Raw genomic sequence first — 21,811 nt, 5'->3', positions numbered from 1 at the left:
GGTGGTCGGGAAGTCCCCAGGCTATCACCTTTAATGTCCGGCCTTGTATAATCATGGGTAGGTGCACACGTGGGCACTCTTCAACATCACTATGTATACAGAGTACCCTAACAGGAGGCATTTTTGGATTACATTTGGAAACCCCCCCTCTAAAAACCCTACGTTTGCCACTGGACACTGCGCTATTGGACCAGGGGTAAGGCTAGCAGATGGGTGTATGGGTAACATTACACTACCTGGTGGATCTTATACAAAAGAAATGGGGTTTACAACTTGCAATTTACCTTAACCGTAGTCCTATAAAAATATAGAAGGATCACAATTTTGTGATGGGTATAAACACATGTGCAAGTTGACTCCGATCTAATTAATGATATATAATTTTATTAGGCAATGAAATAGTAAAAGGGTATTAAAATAATGATTCTCACAATATTGTATATATAAATATGTACATGTGCCTAATACCGGTATACAATATTACAAGGGAGTGGGTGAGACAAGACAAACATACATTTAACTAGTCCAGTATTGGTGGGGATATTGTCCCAAGGTTGCTTCGAATAAAGTCCTTGATGAATGACATGAAAAGTCAGTACCTTATATATGAAGGTGCAGAGGGTCTTCTTGCAGACTACCTGTGGGCGCCGTAATTGCACAAAACAGTGTCGGCGGGATCAGTGTGTCCACAATATGTCGACTAGTTTCACATGGTGTGGCTTCTTCAGGATATTGTTTTTAGCTGATTACCCTGCTTGGTGATATTTAAATACGTAGCCAAATACAGGATTTACCAATCACGTTTCTTCATGTAGGTCCTGCCCATGTATGGGCACTATGTCATTTCCATCCACACTCTCACTTTCATCCATTGCTGTCACCCTCATTGCAGGTGCTGCGCTTTTTCCGCCTGTGCTTGCAGCCTCTAACTCCCTTCCACCTTTGCGGCCTTTCCGTCACTTCTGCCCAACTTTGGGCATCTCATCCTTGTCATCTCTGCCCTTGCTGCCTCTCTGTCACTCCTGCCCATTTTTGAACATCTCATCTTCATCAGTATACGGCACTGCTAGCCTTACTTCCGTGTACCTTGACACTTCTGCTTGCTGTCGGGTGGCCGTATGTCTATTTCCGCACACACTCTCCGACCATGTTGTAGTCTGTGGGTCATTAAAACATTTCCTGTTGGGTCGATCTTTGTTTTTCGGTGCTAGAGACATATTGAATATTTAGACTACCTCTTGCACAGGATTCTTATAGGCATCTCCAAGGGGATGTCTTTTTGAAGTGACAATAAACAGCAAACAATAGGGTACAGTACATAAAACAGTGACAAAATAAAGGTTTATTAATGATATCAAAATTAAAATAAAATATTGGTATATTAATGCATCTAATAATCAAAATAAAATTATTGAAAGTTATTAATAAAATATACTAAATATAATATAGCATATTATTAGTGAACTAAGGGTGTTATAAATATAGAATGTAACTAATAGACTGGTTAGTAAATGTATAAACCTTATAGTTTAAGATAGTTAAATCCAATTTTTCAAGTTAATAGTATTTGAGGTGTGGAATGAGGAATAAAAGGGTATAAACGGAACAGTCATTCAATTGTCCGTAATAAGAGTGAAGGTAGTTCTGATGGAACGGCATACTATAAAACCGATCCATATCTTTTCCTCAAAAACTTGACTCATATTGTATATATATTTATAGAAATGCAGCAATCTCAAAGTACACGTTGAGGCCCTTCGAAGTTAGGGCCCCATATTGTAGATGAACTTTGTTTCTTCTTAGGGTTATATTCTGGTTTCCCCCTCTCCAATGCAATGTCTTATTTTGACATGGAGCATGAAATAAATTACCTACAAGGTGTACATTTTCCACCAAAACCCTTATTCAGGTTGACTCGCTCGGGGACTGATATTTTGCATAAGTACATGTGCAGCAGCATTTCTGCGCATGTGTATATGCTGGGTGCATGCGAACTCAGGGAAAAGTCTGTTCGCTGAGTGCACACTCCCAGCCTGCAAGCAGGGGGTGAAGAGGGGCATGGTCTGCTGGCCTGGGCCATTAGTATATGTGAACGCCCAGCGTTTCATGGGCGTTCCCATGAAAACGCTGGGCGTACACATGCTTATGTGTCCGTGATGCACGTGCGGGGGGCGGACAGCTTACATAACTGGTTGTCAGCTGCCCGCCCAATTCCCTTGAATTCTACACGCATATATAAGGGTGGTCTGAAGAATCCTTACATATGCGTGCGCCTTTGCCATCATTCGATTGTCGGCGACCATTGAAAGATGAGGGGAGGTTCCCACTGGCATGCGAATGGATGTTCATGTAAAACATCTATTCGCAACCCTTGCAAACAAATCCTGCTTGTGAATGGATGGCGCCAGCTAACCATTCGCAATGCAAGGTTATGGTCACTCGCAAGGATGCAAATTCGTATCATTGCGAGTCAACCAGAATAAGGCCCCAAGTGCAAGTTGACAATGATGACTGTGACTTTTTTGCTTTGTGCTTGATTTAAAATGTATCATATGTTAGTTGCAGACACATCTTTGCTGATAAACAGATAGGACATATAGAGACTTTTTCTATCAACACTAATGGTGTGTACACACGGTGAGATTCTCTTGCTATTTGACTTAATGCTGTGTACACACGGTGAGATTTGACATTAGATTTTGACAGAGCCAGATTAAGGTCTAAATGGGCCTGGAGCTGAAAATTATCAAGGGCCTATTATGCGCAATAACAGGGGTTGTGGCCAGCATCTAATAATGTGGGGGGACGTGACCAGTGTTCTGTTTGGGTGGTCTGCTCATGGGTGTGTCTCTATTTGTGTAAATACTTTCAACTAATTATATATACCTGTAAAATGCAGGGGGCTGGCATAAGAAAAATGCAGGGAGATATATTGGCGGGTGCACTCCAAAGGTGCACCCACAGGACACCGATGTCCTAAGATACTTGCGAGGTGAGACGGCACTCCAGTCATAAAAAATACTGAAAACCGAAACTCGGTAGACAGTATGTCAGCACCTTTTATGTGGTAACCTAAATTTACCACACCATATACCCCTTATACAAATCATGCAACACAATAGTAACCCCTTATACTGTACTTGCCTCTTACACATTATGCCACATGGAATGAGACAAAATTCACACCGATTGAGCAAAAATTCACACTATGACACACAGATGGAGTCAAAATTCACATTATGCCACACAGATTAAGGCAAAATTCACATTTTGCCACATGGATTGAGCCAAAATACACACTATACCAGGCATGTCCAAACAGTGGCCCTCCAGCTGTTGTGAAACTACACGTCCCAGCATGCCTTGACATAGTTTTAGCATTCCCTAATTGCAAAACTGTGGCAATGCATGATGGGACTTGTAGTTTCACAGCTGGAGGGCCATAGTTTGGACATGCCTGCACTATACCAAACAGATTGAGCAATAATGCACAATATGCTTCATAAATAGGGGCATTGCGCGCCAAAGGCGCACATTAAAAATTTACACCATAATGCTCATTACATATTAAGCCTCACACCATAATCTCCATTACGTATTATGCCAAACACCATAATGCCTATTAAAAATGATGCTACATAAGTGTTGCTTACCTACATGTTCATTGCCAGGGGTTCCATGTTCATTGCCAGGGGTTCCATGCTCATTGCCAAGGGGGAATACATGCTCGCGGTAACTGGGGGACAGTCGCCGCCGGGCAGAAATGACATTAACAGCCGGGCAGAGAGCAGGGGGCTGCCCGGCTGTATTCAGAGCACTGCAGGTCCCGGCTATTTGAAATAATACCCCTTTCATACCAGAAAATGCAGCTAATATGGTCCCAGGATCATGCAGGGACATTCTCGGACTGGCCCCTTTTACACCAGCCTAGTTCCTGCATTTTCTGGTGTGAGGGGGAGAGAAAACCACCCCCACCCCCCTTTAAACAACCAGCTATATCTTTGGAACCAACTGACCCATTCACATGTAGCCTTCGAATGATTTTGGTCCCGTGAAACTGGGCCGTTTGGTTCCAGAGAAATCTGCCCTCAAACAACATGATCAGCCATGAAATTACATTTCAGAAATAGTTTCAAAAAATAGTTTTACCTGCAATATCTCTAGAACCAATTAACCCATATGGACCAGCTATCAGATTGAAGGCCCAGCGATTTGGGTTCGACTGAGATCAACCTCAAGTTTCTGTGATGCCGGAGGGGGAACTGGCAGCCGTTGGAACCGGGTGGAGGTCGGAATTAGCGGGTCCCATGTTATTTTATGGGGAAAACGTTCCAGGTTTGCCTGGCGGTATCTCCGGTTCCCGGGGGGCTAGCGACGCGGGGCTGGTCTCGTTGGAAAGCCCTGACAGTCAGCTACAAAATGGGCCTATTTGGAGAGTGAGCCTGGAGCTATAGCTCCATCAGGCCCATTGTAGACCCAGGTAGACGGGCAGCAATGACCATATGACCATATAGTGCAAATCTAATGCTGATTGTATGAATTGTAATTTAAAAGTACAGAGATAGCAAAGATTGCATAGCACTCGAATCTTAAGTCGAATAGCAAGGGAATCTCATCATGTGTACACACCATAAGCCTCTTAATATACAGTAACATTTTTGTAATTCAAATGTACCTTCCTTTAATAATACTATATATAAAATAGATTAATAATGCAATGAACCAAAAGCATAAAACACATGCTTTTCCCTAGTACAACTGCTCACAGGTCACAGGTGTGTCGCTGAGTTTGGCTGCGGAGTGTTGATTTGTTCTCCACCTTTTCTTGATTAAAAGTACTGGTGTGTTTATTTAGTAGATCACTTCTCTCTCTCTCTAGCACTACAGTGAATGTGAGCTGTACTGTACCAAGCCTGTGCTACTTGAAATCTATTAAATATATTCTGGATTAGAGGTGAGTTCTATACATCGTTAATCCTAAAGACCTAATAGCCCTATATGTATCACAGTTGGGGCTTCAATGTATCTCAATTTTTCTAGGATTATTCCATGATTCCTCTTCTTCCTTTTTTTTTTGCACAATTTGAGTTAGTGAAATCTGATACTATTTATTTTTAACCATAACTGCCACCTCCCCCTAAATTAGCATAATAGTGGGATGTCTGTATTTGTCATTTGCGGTGTGGAAATCTCGCCTTTCATTATCTGTAATGATTTTTCCATCAGTGTTTTCAACTGAGAATTGTAATTTAACCTTAGAACATCTTTTCTCAAGATTATTTTCACCTGGACAAGAACTGTAACAGGGCTGATTTCTATTAGTTTTGCCAAACTGTATTAGTGTAATTGGGAATAGAACTCGAAGATGTACACTGTTGTGCTGTCTCAATCAGCAATAGATTTTCTGTCTTCTTCCCCTTCAATGGAGAACCTCTCCAGGCTGAAGACCACAGATTTGGTCTTCAGCCTGGAGAGGTTCTCCATTGAATGGGGAAGAAGACAGAAAATGTACAGTATTGCTGATTGAGACAGTGCAACAGTGTACATTTCCGAGTTGTATTGCATGTTCTATAAGTGGTTCTTAACCCTTGGTGCACATAGTTCTGCAGTGTCTAGGCGGTTATTTTAACATACTGTTCCATTGTGTAATTGGGAATAGGTTTCAATAATAGCTTTGTTTTATAATGCACACCAAAATAATAAGGTATTGGGTGGCTTTTTTTTCCTGGCCATATTTCAGTAGCCTAAATAATCTGATGCTGAATAACTACAAAAAAACATTAAGTTAATGATGAATATTGTTATTTATATAGTATACTCTACAATATATCTGTCAACTAGAGATGTGCTGGTTTGGATTTAACCGGATCTTAAAACGGGATCTTATTGGTTATCAGCTATCACATGTTTTGGATCCAAAACATGTAACAGCTGGATAGCCAATAAAATCCCATTTTAAGATACTGGTAAATCCAGGTAAATCTGATCCTGCACATCTCTACTGTCAACTATGTTGGAAGATGTAATAATGAAAGTTGTGGACAGACCTTAGTGTCCTGGTTCTAAATCCTCATGTTTTGGTTATGTGTACCCTCAAGTTGTTATGGGTATTTACATGGATTTCTTTAATAATAAATATGTCTAAAATCATATTTGACCTTTTTGTTCTTATGGAATTTCTAGCATTAATAATACCATATCACAGCTCACATTATTGTTTTTATTAATATTGGCCAACAGCTGTAGTGAGCTGACTGGCTAAACTAACCAAAAGAGCAGTAGCACACACACGGCAGTTTAAAAGGATATAGCACATGATATATAGCACATGGATATAGCACATGGTATATATTATACAGTAGCACATGGTATATAGCACATAGATATAGCACATGGTATATACTGTACAGTAGCACATGGAACATAGAGGCACAATCATGGTAGACAGGACGGCAATTTAATAAATGATACAGCCCGATAGAAAATGTTATTTCATCATAGCCTAAAGGTAAAAGCCAAGTACAAAGTACAATATCTTCCCAACACTCCAAACAGCAAATCACAGGCTTAGGCCAGTACAGGTGATTGCTGCCAATGTAAACTCCAGTAGAAACATTGATCACCATTGAACTTGCTCCAAACAGTAAATCTCAGTTCCAACACTGGAAAAGGTGATTTAAAGGTTAGTTAAAGGTGTGGGCTCCTTCACCGGAATCATTACCCAGCTATGCACATCTGAGCCTGGGCAATAATTAGAACATAGGGGGGACCAGTGTGGGGTGTGGGGACCTCGTACCTCCCTCCCGGTGGTGGGGAACAGGGGTCGCATGCGATCCAATACATGTACACCGACCCTGCCGCCCGGGCAGGTCCTGAGCCACTGAGCCTCTGAACCGAGAGATCGCAGTAGTGTATCAGTAGCGCACGCAGGGGGGGGTTCTGAGTACCCAGAAACCCCCCCCAGGAGTCTAAGGGCTCGAGGCTGAAAGCTGAGGGTCCCCTCTTTCCATCGGTATAAGAATTTTGAAAATCGGCCCTTGGGAACCGGAGATATCTGACTTCAAAGCAGTGGTCCCCATCCAAGCCTGTTAATTGCTCTTCCCAGTCAGATATTTCAGGTTCTTTCTGACTTAGAGTTTTTCTGAGGATATATTCCAAAAGCTGGGACTCTCGCCCTTTGAGGGACATTAGCAGCTTGTCTCTACTGTTCCCAGAACCAGAGATATCAGCCTTCCAGCAGCTGGTTACTGCTCCAGCTCCACACACCTGGTATGTAGTTTTATATACTCATTGGCAGATTGCTCTGCCTCCTGAATTCCCATCCCCTAGTCCCTAATACCATTTGGTAGGAGGGATTCTCTAGTTTTTAATTCCATTAAAATCTAAGAAATCTGTTTCTGCAAACTGGAGATATCTGCAGTCAAGCAAGCTGTCCTCCCACCAGAAAATTATAAATAATAAGCCCACTCCACTATACACCCCTCCTCTGCATATTAAACATCCTCTACCACCCTGGAAGTTATGTATCAGGGCCCCTTCATTCAGTCCAATGCCCCCTTCTCCCATCATCTGTGCAGTAAAGGGGTAATTAGTGGAAATTACTGATCCAGGCCCTACATGCTGAGTGGTTGATATAATACCCCCTACCACCCGCAGGACATCAAAGCTTCCCCCACCCCTACTGCTGGAGGATCGGTAGGGGCCCCAATATATTGCTATGCCCAGGGGTCTACTACACTGCTGGTATGTATGTATGTATGTATATATATATATATATATATATATATATATATATATGTGTGTGTGTATTATTATTATTATTATTATTATTACTATTATTTATATACATTTGGTCTATCTATAATACTTTAACTGACCCGGCATATACTGGGTCACCTAAGTGTCCATCTCCGTGCTTTGCTCCGCCCCTCTGGAAACCCCCTTCTGAAAATCCTGCGTTTGCCACTGTGTATGGCCAGCTTAAAGGCTTCCCCATGTTAATATTTTTGCATATGAAACATGTTGGGTTATAGCATAAAGATAAGCATCCCCTTAAACCTGTCATGGTCCGAATGGCTCCAGGTTAAGTTTTGAGCTTGCCATGGCTGTTCAAGTGTAAATAAGAACATTCACACTACAATTCCAACTGGATTAAACAAATGCACAACTACAATTCCAACTGTATTAAACAAATGCACAACATGTAAACAATGTTACAATCAGCATATGGCAATAAGAAAGGTCAGGAAATTATTACACTATACCAGTGTTTTTCAACCACTGTGCCGTGGCACACTAGTGTGCCTTGAGCTGCTCCCAAGTGTGCCCCAGATCTACAGATGCCCAAACCAGTTTATAGCCACCACCAGTTCAACTGTTATTTACTGGTCTCTTTTTTTCATGTAAAGGGCCAATGTATTTTAGTTTTGTTACCTGTGGGGACCAGTGTGATTGTTTTTTATTTGGAGGCCAATAGGTTTGGATTTTTTCTGTGGGGGCCAATGTGTTTAGCCCTGTGGGGATCTCATGGTGTGCCTTGGCAATTTGAAAATCTTATTTAGTGTGCCGCAAGGTAAAAAGGTTGAAAATCACTGCACTATACACACACATAAAACAAGCCTACAAAATAATTATCAGTAAAATAGGCTTCCTATAATACTAAAGTACTGTATCTTAAAAAATTAATGTAAAATGCCAGTCATGATTTCAGTCCAAGTATACATAAAAGATAAGTGATAAAGTGCCTGGTACTTTATCACTGGCCAATCAGCTACTAACTGTCCCTTTTTAAACCCAACGTATAATTTAACAGTCAGGAGCTGATTGGCCGGTGGGATTCAGTATGAAATCCCGGCGGTCGGGATCCCGGCGTTTAAAATCCCGACGCTGGAATCCCGACCGCCGAAATCCCGACAAGGGGGGGACGTGGATGGCCCCCCTTGCAGGCACGCTGCCCTCGCCACGCAGCGGGCCCGGTGACTCGCTACGCTCGGCACGCCCCTGGAGGGAGAAAGTGTCGGGATTTCAGCGGTCGGGATTCTGACCGCCGGGATCCCGACCGCCGGGATTTCAACTGCATCCCGGCCGGTGATAAAGTATCAGGCACTTTATCACTTCTCCTCCCTTATCACTGCTTCATACATCTACCCCTGAATTACATACACTCTGTGATGTGCACGGTAGGTTCAGCTCTTTATACGGTGTATTGAAGAGGCAACAGCCGGGTGGGGTTAAGGAACAGATATAAATTTATTGCCTACAATTTATCAAATGCAGAATTCACCCTCTTGACCAACCATGTGCTGCTCCCTCGAGGCCAGCTGTACAAATCACTGCTGTCAATAGTAACACTTCAGCATATTAGCACTTACATGACAGTTATGTTCGACCTAGCATACTTTGGCATAAAACAGACTTTTAACACACATTGGACAGAAACTTACACAGTCAAACAACATCATGCTTACTCTGGACGTCTCCAGGTGAATAATTAATTTATTCTCGTAAATCACTTTATAGTTTACTTATCCCTGCTAAACCGATATATTATACCTACACTACGTGAACCAATGGTACCGGTACCCAACTAATGCTCTAGCCACAAGTCTAAGACCCGTATTCAATGAGCCTGATTCGCCATGTTTTTATGGCGAATTTGTGCTGTTTGGTGAATTTCTGACTAAAACGGTGAATCACCCTATTCAATGACCACATGGCGAATACATTTCAAGGTTTTTTTCACCATGATTCACCGAGTAGCAATCGCTATCTTTTTATGGTGAAGTGGAATGTGAACTTTTAAAATAAAGTGTTTTGTTGTTTACATTTGGTGTCAAAAAATCAGGAATTTTATTCTGAGGAGGGGCATGCTATTTTTATTCATGTGCTGTAAGCACAGGAATATATATTTAATTTTTAAAAAAATATATATATTTTTTTTACACAGCAGCCAGCAGGGGGCGCCGGAGCCGAGCCACTCATTACATATTCATATATTCACTGCACCCGATCGTTACGATCGGGTGTAGTGAATATACGCTCCCCTGCTGGCACCCCCGGGGGGCAGCCTGTGCTGCCTGGCACCCGGGGAGCCCACCTACCCCCCACAAAGTTCTGGGGCAGGCAGAGAGACTACCATCTCTCTGCCTGGCACCGTCCTCAGGCTCACTGCGGCAATCGCCGCAGGAGCTCATATTCGCCAGTCAGGGGCAGCGAGCCACTGACACGTTGAATACCGGAGCCCGCCGGCTCCGGAACGTGGCGAATGTGCAGCGAATCCTAAAAAGGATTCGCTGCACATCACAGGTATTCTCATTGAATACCGCCCTCTGTTCGGCCTGTACTTTGAAATGAATGTACAATTTCCCAGTATGGCATACCTAAGGGGTAACTCGGCCTTCCTACGGATCAATAGCCTGGGCCCTGTGAAGTCAGGCCTTCCTACGGATCAATAGCCTGGGCCCCATTATGTCCAGCCTTCCTACGGATCAATAGCCTGGCCATTACTGGGTGTGGAGAGTTGCATTGAGGGTCCCCTCTTTCTAGGCAGGTAGGGGGCGATCACTATTGGTCTGTCCTGGACTAAATGACCATAAAGTCAGTGCCCACGTGGGCCCTGTTGGATAAGTGCAGGCTCCTGGAAGTCTCCCTGACACTATCCCCAGTGTCCCTTCTAACGCCCATATGTGGGGAAATGGAGTGCAGGCACAAGTCGCAGGGGGCTTCCTGTGGTGTCTGTTAATATGGTACCTGTTGCCTGGAAACAGTTGCGGGCTCCTGCCCATCACTACTTGGTCCCCCGATATCTGGACAGCTGGTTATCAGGTGAGGGGGGTCTCTGGTCAGGTCCCCTCCTTCTCTTCTACTGGGTACACTAGCATGGGCGTACTGCTGGGTTGTGCTGTGGATCCAGCGGCACCTCCCGTCAATCACCGCCGGGTACTGGGCAGGCGCCACGTTGCGGCGGGTGTCCCGTTCTCCTGCTCTCGGCGCGGTCTCCCCTCTGCGCCGCTGAGTTCTCTCCTAGGTGCGGCTCAGCTGCCGCTCGATACAGCCCCTGCTGCTGATCACCGATGGCCTCCCACGCAGTCCTCTCCCGCTGCTGCGGGTCTTCCCGGGCTCCGCGCTGCTGCCTCTCTCCTTCCTGACGGCTCCCTGCTGACACACTTACTGGCGTCCTTCACACCAGGCCTCTCCGCCAATCGCCGCCGGCTTTTCCTGCCCGTCCATCACCCCGGGTAGGTCCCGCCCCCTTCAGCTCCGGCGCTTGTGGGGAAGTATTTAACCCCCTTGCTGACGTGATTGAGTTAAGGGCTCTGGCTGCATTGGGACCCACTGCGGGGTGCCACAACTCCACCAGGGAGAACAAGGTCCTTACAATTTAGAACAAACAGAAGATTGGTGGAAACTCGATTTAGTGATCACACAGACTGAGACCACACGGGTGGCGCAGTACTGATCTATCTATTCTGTCAAATAAATCAGGAATAGGAACACAGCCAATAATATTACTAATTAATTTACAAAAAAGTTCTGCATGGCCTGGTATTGTTCTGGAAAGATTCTGCTCCAACCGGAATTGGTATTCTGTTTTATTACTTAAAATTTCTAGCAATGCAAAATAAAATGTGTTAAGAAAGATTCCACAGTAATGACAAAATCATGTTACAGGAGGAAAATGTCATGCTTCATCGTGTGTCTCCCTGTGCTGGTGGTGTTGGCCCTCCTCTTCCTGTACAGATGGTACAGGCAGAGTCAGATACTGGAGAACCTCACAGATAAATATGTCTTCATCACCGGGTGTGACTCTGGATTTGGGAACCTACTGGCGAAGCAGCTGGACAAACGTGGAATGAAGGTTCTGGCTGCCTGTCTGACAGAGACTGGAGCTGAGAACCTGAAGAAGGAGACCTCCAGCAGGCTGCAAACCGTAAAACTGGATGTTACTGATGGAAAAAGTGTGAGCTCTGCTGCCAAGTGGGTATCCAGTATTGTTGGAAATGCAGGTGATTATTATGAACTATTAGTGTATATTAGGAAGTTGAAATTAGTATTTTTTTCTTTCTTTGTAAATATCTGTATGATGTAATTCTCTCTAATTTGGAATTGTTTTAGGAAATATCTCTAAGAAATAGGTGTAAAAGGTAATATAAGTCAGACGTGACAGCAAAAATGTATTACATATATTGTAATAATGTTTATAGCTGCTTTTTGGAATATGTGTGAGGACTTAAATGTAGTTTACAAGATTGTTACAGTTAGTAATAGTCAGGACATGATTGGATTAACTCACCCTATCTTGCCTTGTATGTAAAATTTGTTTAAAACTTTTTCTTACAACAGGCTTATTAACAAATTAACACCATTAATGAGAACATTGATTTCCGTACAAACTTCAGATCAACTTCCTGTCCAAAGTAAAGGATCCTTTGTGGAAGCATTAAAATAATTAGTACAACAAGAAATTTAAAAAATACCAGGCAAAACAAAAATAAAATATATTGTGTTAAGCATAGAGAAAAAAGCATTACAAAAATTAAATTATTTAATCACAATAAAACCCACAGGCAAAGGTGGAGGGAGGAGTGGTGATCTTGGATAAAGACAAATACAAAGTAGAAGCTAACCGTCTACTTTTGGATACATATGAAGAAATAATGATTGTGCACATCCACAAATTTGGAAGGAAACTTAATGACTTGTTGAATTAAGGACTTTATACCTGCATGGTTATTATTAACAGAAAAGAGTATAGGGTAACTTTACTAAGTTGGATGTTTTTTTGAATATAGAATGTTGCCCATAGCAACCAAACTGTTATTTGTTAGCACCTTCTTGAAGCATCTGATTGTTGCAATGGGCAACAATTTTGATGGATAAGATTAGAAAATATCTTAAATATTATTTTATTTATTAAAGATGCTAATAATCCACCGGGCCACCCTATAGTTTCTAGTATAAATCAATTTCTGCCTATGGTGGTTTAACATTTTTACAAAGGTTAGAAAGTTAAATGAAAAGTATATATTAGGCACAAGTGATGCTACACCTACATTGCTCATGACACAGGATGCGAACATACTCATTACTTCTATCTTCAAAAAATGCACAACTGCAATGGGCACACTGTTTGCGCCCCATTATGCAAACCTTTTTATGGTGCGATGAAAAGTATCAACCTTTAATAACGACAACAGGATTAAATACAACTTAATGTCTAAGGGTGCATACACACTGTACAATTTTTTTGACCAATTTGGTTGAAATACATTTCCATTGAACCCAGTGTCCTGGACTAAAGATGTTGACTAAAGATATTGACGACAGACGACAGAAGAAAGATCTAGCTACAGTTTATAGGCTCTTTTTGAAAGATATTCAAATTGAGCTGCATGCACAGTTGACAAACAATCTTGATGAACAACTGGCGGGTATGCGCATCATCATTTATCGTTTGTTTGTTGACAATATCTTTTGTCAACATCTTTCGTCCAGGACACTGGGTTCAATGGAAATGTCTTTCAACCAAATTGGTCAAAAAAATTGTACAGTGTGTATGCACCTTTAGAATAGTTACAGTATATTGACAATGTCTTCTTTATATGGGAAGGTACTGAAGGGGTCTTACAAGAATTCCTGATCTATAATTACTATAATTTGGAGTTTACAATATTATCTAGGGTAATTATTGTAAAAAAATGAATACCATACAGGCTAGGACCTAAATTAAAGAAGTGTCCGGGAATAACATACTAAAAACATCCAGAAATCATCATCACAACTGGATTGCAAATATCCCAGCGAACCATTTCAGAAGAATCAGACTGAATTGTACAAAAGATTTAAAGCAATGAATTTAACCAAAAAATTAATTCAAAAGTACAGCTGCACCATAATGAACAAATATCCTGCAAAAAAGGGCTGCTTTTCCGGCGGGGCAAGAGAGTACAGGGTGGAGGCATCCTTGTGTGACCAAGGAGATCAAATGGGCTGCCAGAGCGGTTAAAGATATTGGGGTTTGGTATATTTATTGTGCTTTATTTTGTGCCTAATCTAAGGGATCAGCATTTTACCTGATCCCCTTGTGAGGGACACAAGATAATATGTGAATACAAAATACAAATATGGCAGGTCAGCACTATATTGAGGGTTTGAATTTGAATATGGGTAGATCTCACGTAAGCTGATCTACATAAGTACATATGGTGAAGTATGTCCAAACAATCGGGATCAACAATGGTGGGATATTCTAAAGTCCTTTCCTGTAACCCGTGTGTGGATATCTTCTTTATGGGATCACGACGTATGCTGATTGAGAATGGTGCTTACAATATGGCTTACATAAAGGAGTTGTTACCCCCACATATAAAGGTTTCTTTAATCTCGTACACAACTGTCAAGGGATCAGCAATGCAGATAAATGATGCTCACTTGTATGCTTACATGTGTAGGTGTCTTTCCACTCGCATCAAGGTTTCTTTTGCAAAAAGCGACTTCTCAAATGTGTTAAGTAAAATCCAAAAAATATTTATTTACATTTAATAAGAAAAAACATACCATATGGTAACTGGTGCCAGATGTATCAAACAACACTTAACCGACCGAGGATAAGATGGAATACCCGGGAAATATACCTCAGGTAGGTGGTTGTTGGGGCTCCCAATATCTCAAATGGATCGATCAAAAAGCGGACACCGCACCAATGCGTTTCAACCTTCGAAAGGCCTTTATCAAGGTGGTATCATTCCTTAGCCTGCTGGGGTTTAAATACCCACTCTCAGAAGGGGCATGTCCTGTGGGCGTATCCTCAATAATCTCAAATTATCCATTATATAACAAAAAATGGTAATACACATAACATGGTCACAAATAAAATGCATACAAATACTTAACATCTATATTCATGTAAAAACGATATTGCAAACCATGATTATCTTACTAAAAACCTCTGAGGCCGGACGTCCTAATATGGGCATGCCTCCCGGAACTATGTCCGCTCGTGCATCATCTTAAAATGTCCCTCTAGGTATAATAAACCTTGACTTCATGTTCCTCCCTGGTATATAGATATTGGAGTACAGGGAGGCGTTACATGGTGTCATACCCACAAGGGAATGAATCGCCGTCTGATGTGGCGCTGTTAGAACGCGGCGCTGTTGAAACGCACCGCCATCTTGAAAAACGTCAGGGGACGCGTCTACAATATTGGAACACACGGCCATATTGTGAGGCGCATTGTTATCAGTATATGCCTGCATCCAGGCTTTTATTAGGTGGAACGCACCGCCATGATTGAAATGGGTGGAATGCAAATTGATTGGGGCGAATGGGAGGATTATTGTGATATATCCCAAAATGTTTTCCTGATATAGTTTAAAAAATTTTTGTCAAGAGGTATTAAATCCTTAAAACTAACAGCTGTAATAATATATGGTGAAGAACGACAGAAAAATAATAAATAATAAAATTACTGTGACATCAATTGTGGCATAACTTCCAGTGACATAAGCTTATGCATATCATAAACTTTTTCTGATGAATCTAACTGATATAATTGATATTACAGTGGTGATCTTATGTGATCCCATAAAGAAGATATCCACACGGGTTTAGAAAGGACTTTAGAATATTCCACCATTGTTGATCCCGATTGTTTGGACATACTTCACCACATGTACTTTTAATTCCATGTTTACATGTTTTCGGGAACATCTGGAAGAATAACTGGGATTATGAACTTTTGGAACAGGAGATCGGCTTACGTGAGATCTACCCATATTCAAATTTAAACCCTCAGTATAGCGCTGACCTACCATATTTGTATTTTGTATTGATATTGTGTCGACAGGACGATAACCCCTGTAGGTAGGTAGGCTGCCATTTGATTTGCGCAATAGAAAACATTCCTATTTTTCGTTTTTAGTATACAAGATAATATGTGATTTAACATATCGTATGTGCAATATTTTCCAAGATATTTTTATCTCATTTTAGGCATCCATTAATGGTGTGTCTTCATTTCCCATCTATGTTTGTATGTACAGTATGTTAATGTCTTGACTGTTGGTTTATATTTTATTAGCTTTTAATAAGAATAAAGTGTAACTTTTAAAACAATCAAACTACAAGTGTGCCCCACAAAAGAGAGAGTACTTTTATTCTTCTATTATCTGTATACAACATTTTACTCTCTAGGAAGCACCTCCGCTAGAGTGACTGATAATTAATTATATTGTGGATTCTTCATACTTATGCTGAGTCATAGAAATATTCATTAATTACGTAACAAACGTAGCCTGTGCATAGGCATATCTCCCAATCTCCCTTTTCCCTTAAAATGTAATATATAGGACAGATCAAACGAAAAGGGGAGTGGGCATTGGAGGCGTGAGAACTGCAGCATGATAACTACAGACAATAACCACCATCCAGCCAGAAAAAAAGTGTTAAATGTAAATATTGCTCCCTTACCTCTATGCTACTGTTTAGTCTATTATTTATATATTATTTAGCCTGCGGATTTGGATCTATTTATCTTTTGTACATTGCAGTATTTTTTTTTATTTTTTTTTTTTTATGCGGCTAAATAGGCAGTTTTTTGGTGTTTTTGTTTTTCACTGTTTGGACATGCAGAGCACTTCACTCTAGGACAATTGTATTGGAGCCTAAAAACTTTTATTTTCTCAATTACCGGCCTCCCATAGGGAGACAATTGAAGCTATCTATTTTAAAGGTCGTTTCACGACGTTCTGGACTTGTTTGGCGAAAAAAAATCATTTATTTTTGAACATCCATCTGAGAACAACCCCTGATGAAGTCACAAGTTGACAAAACGCATTGGGTGTTTTTCTATTTTGAAAGTGATTGGATACTGTAATACAGCTTTTTCGTGGAATGTAATTTGGTCCACCTTTACAAACTTTTATGAAAAATAAACATTTACAAGGACTTTTTTTTAACATCAATTTTTTTATTGAAATGGTTGATTTTTCAACAAATTTTAAAAGGAGGGGGTACAAAAAGTAGAAAGGGGAAGTGGGGTGGGGGGGGGGTACATAGTAAGGGTAACATACTTAGATTCCAAAATCATATATACAGTTTAGCAGAAAAAAGAGAAATAAATATTATAACAAATCCAGTACATTAAATATATAAGATATGAACACAAGTAATGATATGTATATTTTAGGAGGTAACGGGTGTCATAGTACATATTTAACCACAGAACAGAGTTAAGGATGGAGTACATTTTGGGGGACAGCAACACTCCAGAGGACTTATGTAGAATTCGGAGACAGTGAGCCACGTTCATTAAGACTGAATTGACCAGGGTCGCAAGGGGATGGTCCAGGGGGAGTTGGAGGGTTTTTACCATCTGTAACATATTTATGCCAGTAGGACCATCTCACCAGCGGGGAAGAGGTAGAAAATTAATATGACATATACTCTGTCTCCATAGTAACGCTAAAATTGATTTTCTGTATATCTTTTGAGATTTGGGGAGGGGCAGGCTGTTTCCAGGATTGAGCCAGGGTAGACCGAGCTGCGATAAAGATGTGTCCCAGAACGTGGCTCTTATGGAACGGGACAGTTTCTGGGAGGATGTTTAAGAGTGCTGTTGATGGAGTAGGTTGTAGTGGGATATCCAAGACCTGTCTTGCTAGGTGAAACACTTCTTTCCAGTAGGTTGTGATAAGAGGGCAGGACTAGAATATGTGAAAAATGTGGCCAATTTCTCTGCAATTTCTCCAGCATAATTTAGAGCACGAGGGCCAGAAGGTGTTTAATCTGTCTGGGGTCCGGTAGAGTCTATGAATCAGCTTTATATGCATTTCGATGTGGTTCAAACATCGTGACATGGAGTGGGAGGAGTTGAAAATTTTTCTCCATTGGGCATCGGAGAACTGTATGTCTAGATCAGCTTCCCATTTTTCTTGGGCTTTTGATTTAGGGGTGTCGAGTAATTCTATAAGAGTTTTATACCAAAATGTAATATCTCCATTGGAGTCAGATTGGTTAAGGTGGGTATAGATTTGTGGGGTTAAAGTGTGTGAGGGACTAGCTCGAAAGGAGACACTATTCCACCAGTGGGATATCTGGAGGTAATGGTGGAGCTCAGACCTGGGTAGCGTATATTTCTGTTGAAGATGCAGAAAAGATACTACTCGGGGGCCATCTAAGATGTCTCCTAGTTTTACTATTCTGAGGAGTACCAGTGAGAGAGATGTAGATTAGGTATCAGACGAGGGAGTGCTTTCAAGGAAATGTAGGGAAGTTGAGATGTGGGGTGGGACAGTTTAACCGACAGCGAGTCCCACACTGTGAGGGAGGCCTTAGTGGAGGGAAGAAGTGACTGTAGGTTGGGCCGCAATGATTTGGGTATTCTAAATAGGTCTTCCATGGGGATCGTTTCACGAGACCTCTCGAGGTCCATCCATCGTTGCTCAGGATGTTTGTCGAAGAAAGTTTTTATCTGGGCCAGCTTGCAGGCATCGTGGTAAAAGGTCAAGTCGGGTAGGGTTAAGCCGCCTTTAGCTCTGGAGAGAATCATTCTGGATCTGGCCATCTTGGGGGGGCCAGAGGACCATATGTATTTAAGTAAGATCGAGGTGCAGGAGGTCAGCTCTTTTTTGGAAAAATATATGGAATTGTACAAAATAAGTACATTAATTTGGGCAATAAGGACATTTTAAATGCAGCCATGCGGCCTAGCCATGAAATATCAAATGCGAGTCTAGATTTGGAAAGAGTAGTTAAGGACTGGAGGAGAGGAGGCAAGTTTACTTCAAAGACTCTCCTGGTGTCCGCTGGAATATTAATGCCTAGATATTTAATAGATACCGTTTGCCAATTATAGGGGAATTTGGTAGATAATAGTGGAAGTGATCCGGCTAAATTAATGGGGAGGGCATCAGTCTTCGTGGTGTTAAGTTTGTAATAGGACGCTTTACTGAAGGAGTCTAGGGTGTTGTGGAGGTGGGGCAGGGTGTGGACTGGGTCTGAGACAAAAAGAAGTACGTCATCCGCAAAAAGGCTCAATTTGTGAGTGTAAGGGCCAACTCGTATTCCGGGGAAGGAGGGGTCGTTACGAATTTTAGAGGTCAGGGGTTAGATAGATAACACAAAGATCAAAGGGGAGAGGGGACATCCTTGTCTCGTGCCATTGGAAATGGGGAAGGGACTCGAAAGGAAGCCGTTGCTGAACATACAAGGACTTTTTGGACTACTAAATTTATTGATGCTATATTGACTGTTAGTCTAGAAAACATGTTCAACTCTGGGCGCCATCTTCCCTTGGTCATAATATCTGTTTAATGTTTCCATACCAACAGGAAATGGTGTCTGATCGGCTGCCCTTTTCAAATATAATATTGTTTACTTCTGAAGCGCACTTGAGGAGAAATGTTGTGTGTGTATGTATGTATGTATATATATATATATATATATATATATATATATATATATATATATATATATATACACACACACACACACACATACATACATGTCCAATCGGCACTCACGTATAAATGAGTAACAAGCTGACTCCGGTGCCCTCACAGAAACCTCCAACGGGGTCACGAAATATAGATCCACTTAAGCTGCACTCACAGATATAATCACCACTTCACTCAGCTGTAGTTACCAACGTTTCGGAAAAAAAAATATTTTGTCAACAGGGTATAAATACAATATAATTTAACTCACTTTATATACCACCAGCACCAGTGCACCCGCGAAAAAATGCCAGCTCCGACGCTACCGGAAGTGTATGCCCACATGTGATGTCACATCCTCCCGGAGCTCGTTACCAAGCAACACCATAAACAAAAACAAAACTGAAGGTTCCGGCGAAATAAAGCAAGGCGGTACAGCGGTGCTGCTGGCAATAAAGTTTTACAAAAGTATGGCAATCAAAAAAGTCGCTCATATTAACATCACTCCAACAACAGATTTATCACAATAACAACTAGCGAAATTTAAAACAGTTTCAATGCCAACCAAGAACTGTTTTAAATTTCGCTAGTTGTTATTGTGATAAATCTGTTGAGATATATATATATATATATATATTCTGTGTATGGGATAATTAATCCACGATGAGCACTCACCAGTAAAAACATCAATCTTTTAATTTCGTACTTGCTTGTTATAATATAAAGATCTTACTTCAAGGATCCTCAGATCCTGTAGGTCGACGTTTCGGCCACTAGAGGGCCTTTTTCAAGACAGCTCCAAATACTCACAACTGCACAGTTCAAGGATTTCAAGTACTTGAAATCCTTGAACTGTGCAGTTGTGAGTATTTGGAGCTGTCTTGAAAAAGGCCCTCTAGTGGCCGAAACGTCGACCTACAGGATCTGAGGATCCTTGAAGTAAGATCTTTATATTATAACAAGCAAGTACAAAATTAAAAGATTGATGTTTTTACTGGTGAGTGCTCATCGTGGATTAATTATCCCATACACAGAATATTATTGGGACACATTGATTGTCACTCTAGTTAAGCACCCCAATTGATGACCTTGGCTGGCTGTGAGTGTGGATCCTCCAAGAATATATATAAAATTTATAAATTAGGTGTTTACTTTTTGTTTTGGATATTCTATTTTCTAACTCTCACTTTGTGTACTGCAGGTCTCTGGGGCTTGGTGAATAACGCTGGTTTTGGTTTTGCCTTTGGTCCTAATGAGTGGCAAAAAATTGAGGATTTTTCCAAGGTTCTGAATGTGAATTTGCTGGGCACGGTAAACGTGACTCTGCACCTGCTGCAACTTGTCCGAAAGGCCCGGGGACGCATTGTAAATGTAGCCAGTAATTTGGGAAGAGTTTCTTTGGTTGGTGGAGGATATTGCCCATCTAAATATGGTGTGGAAGCCTTCTCAGACAGCCTACGGTGAGTTACTATACCATAATCGGAGCCCTGAAGATGACTAGTATATAGACCTATGTTATTGTATTTTTCAGAGCAGTATGCACAAAGATACATATATAAAAAAAAAAATATATATATATATATATATATATATATATATATTCCCCAAAGAGAAGTAAAATTGATACTTATAATTATACATACAGTATGGTCTTGCCTATGTATATTCCAAGTAGGTAGGTATGAAGAATATGTTATTAATTCCTATTTAATAATACTATATAATAAAAGGTTAACGCTGCTCCTCACCTCTGTTGGTGGAATTCAAGTGATGTGCACACCAGCAAACACTAGATGGCGCTTTACTCAGCAATTCAAAAGCCGTTGCATTCAGGCATGCACAGCCGACGGTGCTGACATTATGTTGATGTTGTGCCATCATTTTGATAGGCTGGTAGCGAGTAATAGAAGAGAGGCATTGTAACTTATTTTAGTACTACTAAATATTTTATATGGACCTAAGGAAATCATAGAAACATAGAATTTGACGGCAGATAAGAACCATTTGGCCCATCTAGTCTGCCCCTTTTTTACCCTTCAGGTAAACTAAACCCTTTTTAATCCTTATTTCTTTGTAAGGATATTCATATGCCTATCCCAAGCATGTTTAAATTGTTCTACCGTCTTAGCCTCTACCACCTCTGATGGGAGACTATTCCACTTATCCACTACCCTTTCTGTGAAGTAATTCTTTCTAACATTTCCCCTGAACCTACCTCCCTCCAGTTTCAGTGCATGTCCTCGTGTTTTATTACTTCTTTTCCTTTGAAGAAAATTTCCCTCCTGTACTATGTTAAAACCCTTGATATATTTAAAGATTTCTATCATGTCCCCCCTTTCCCTTCTCTGCTCCAAACTATACATGTTAAGATCTTT

General features: G+C 41.1%; 1 protein-coding gene across 3 annotated transcripts in view; it reads left to right on the top strand.

Moving 5' to 3' along the window:
- LOC146057718 (retinol dehydrogenase 7-like) overlaps positions 1 to 21,811 on the top strand; it is a 41,589-nt gene that overhangs the window by 4,579 nt on the left and 15,199 nt on the right. For 2 of the 3 annotated variants that reach the window (XM_083169320.1, XM_083169319.1), the window contains 3 exons: positions 4,880 to 4,954; positions 11,671 to 12,005; positions 20,638 to 20,896. In XM_083169320.1, the coding sequence (XP_083025446.1) occupies positions 11,678 to 12,005; positions 20,638 to 20,896 (587 nt within the window). In that variant the 5' untranslated portion in view covers positions 4,880 to 4,954; positions 11,671 to 11,677. The remainder of the gene's footprint in view (positions 1 to 4,879; positions 4,955 to 11,670; positions 12,006 to 20,637; positions 20,897 to 21,811) is intronic. The other variant, XM_083169321.1, reaches the window with a different exon arrangement.

The sequence above is a fragment of the Crinia signifera genome, chromosome 2, assembly GCF_055691185.1.
Source record: "Crinia signifera chromosome 2, ASM5569118v1, whole genome shotgun sequence".
NCBI classification, from domain to species: Eukaryota; Metazoa; Chordata; class Amphibia; order Anura; family Myobatrachidae; genus Crinia; species Crinia signifera.
This window is presented reverse-complemented; position numbering and strand designations above follow the sequence as displayed.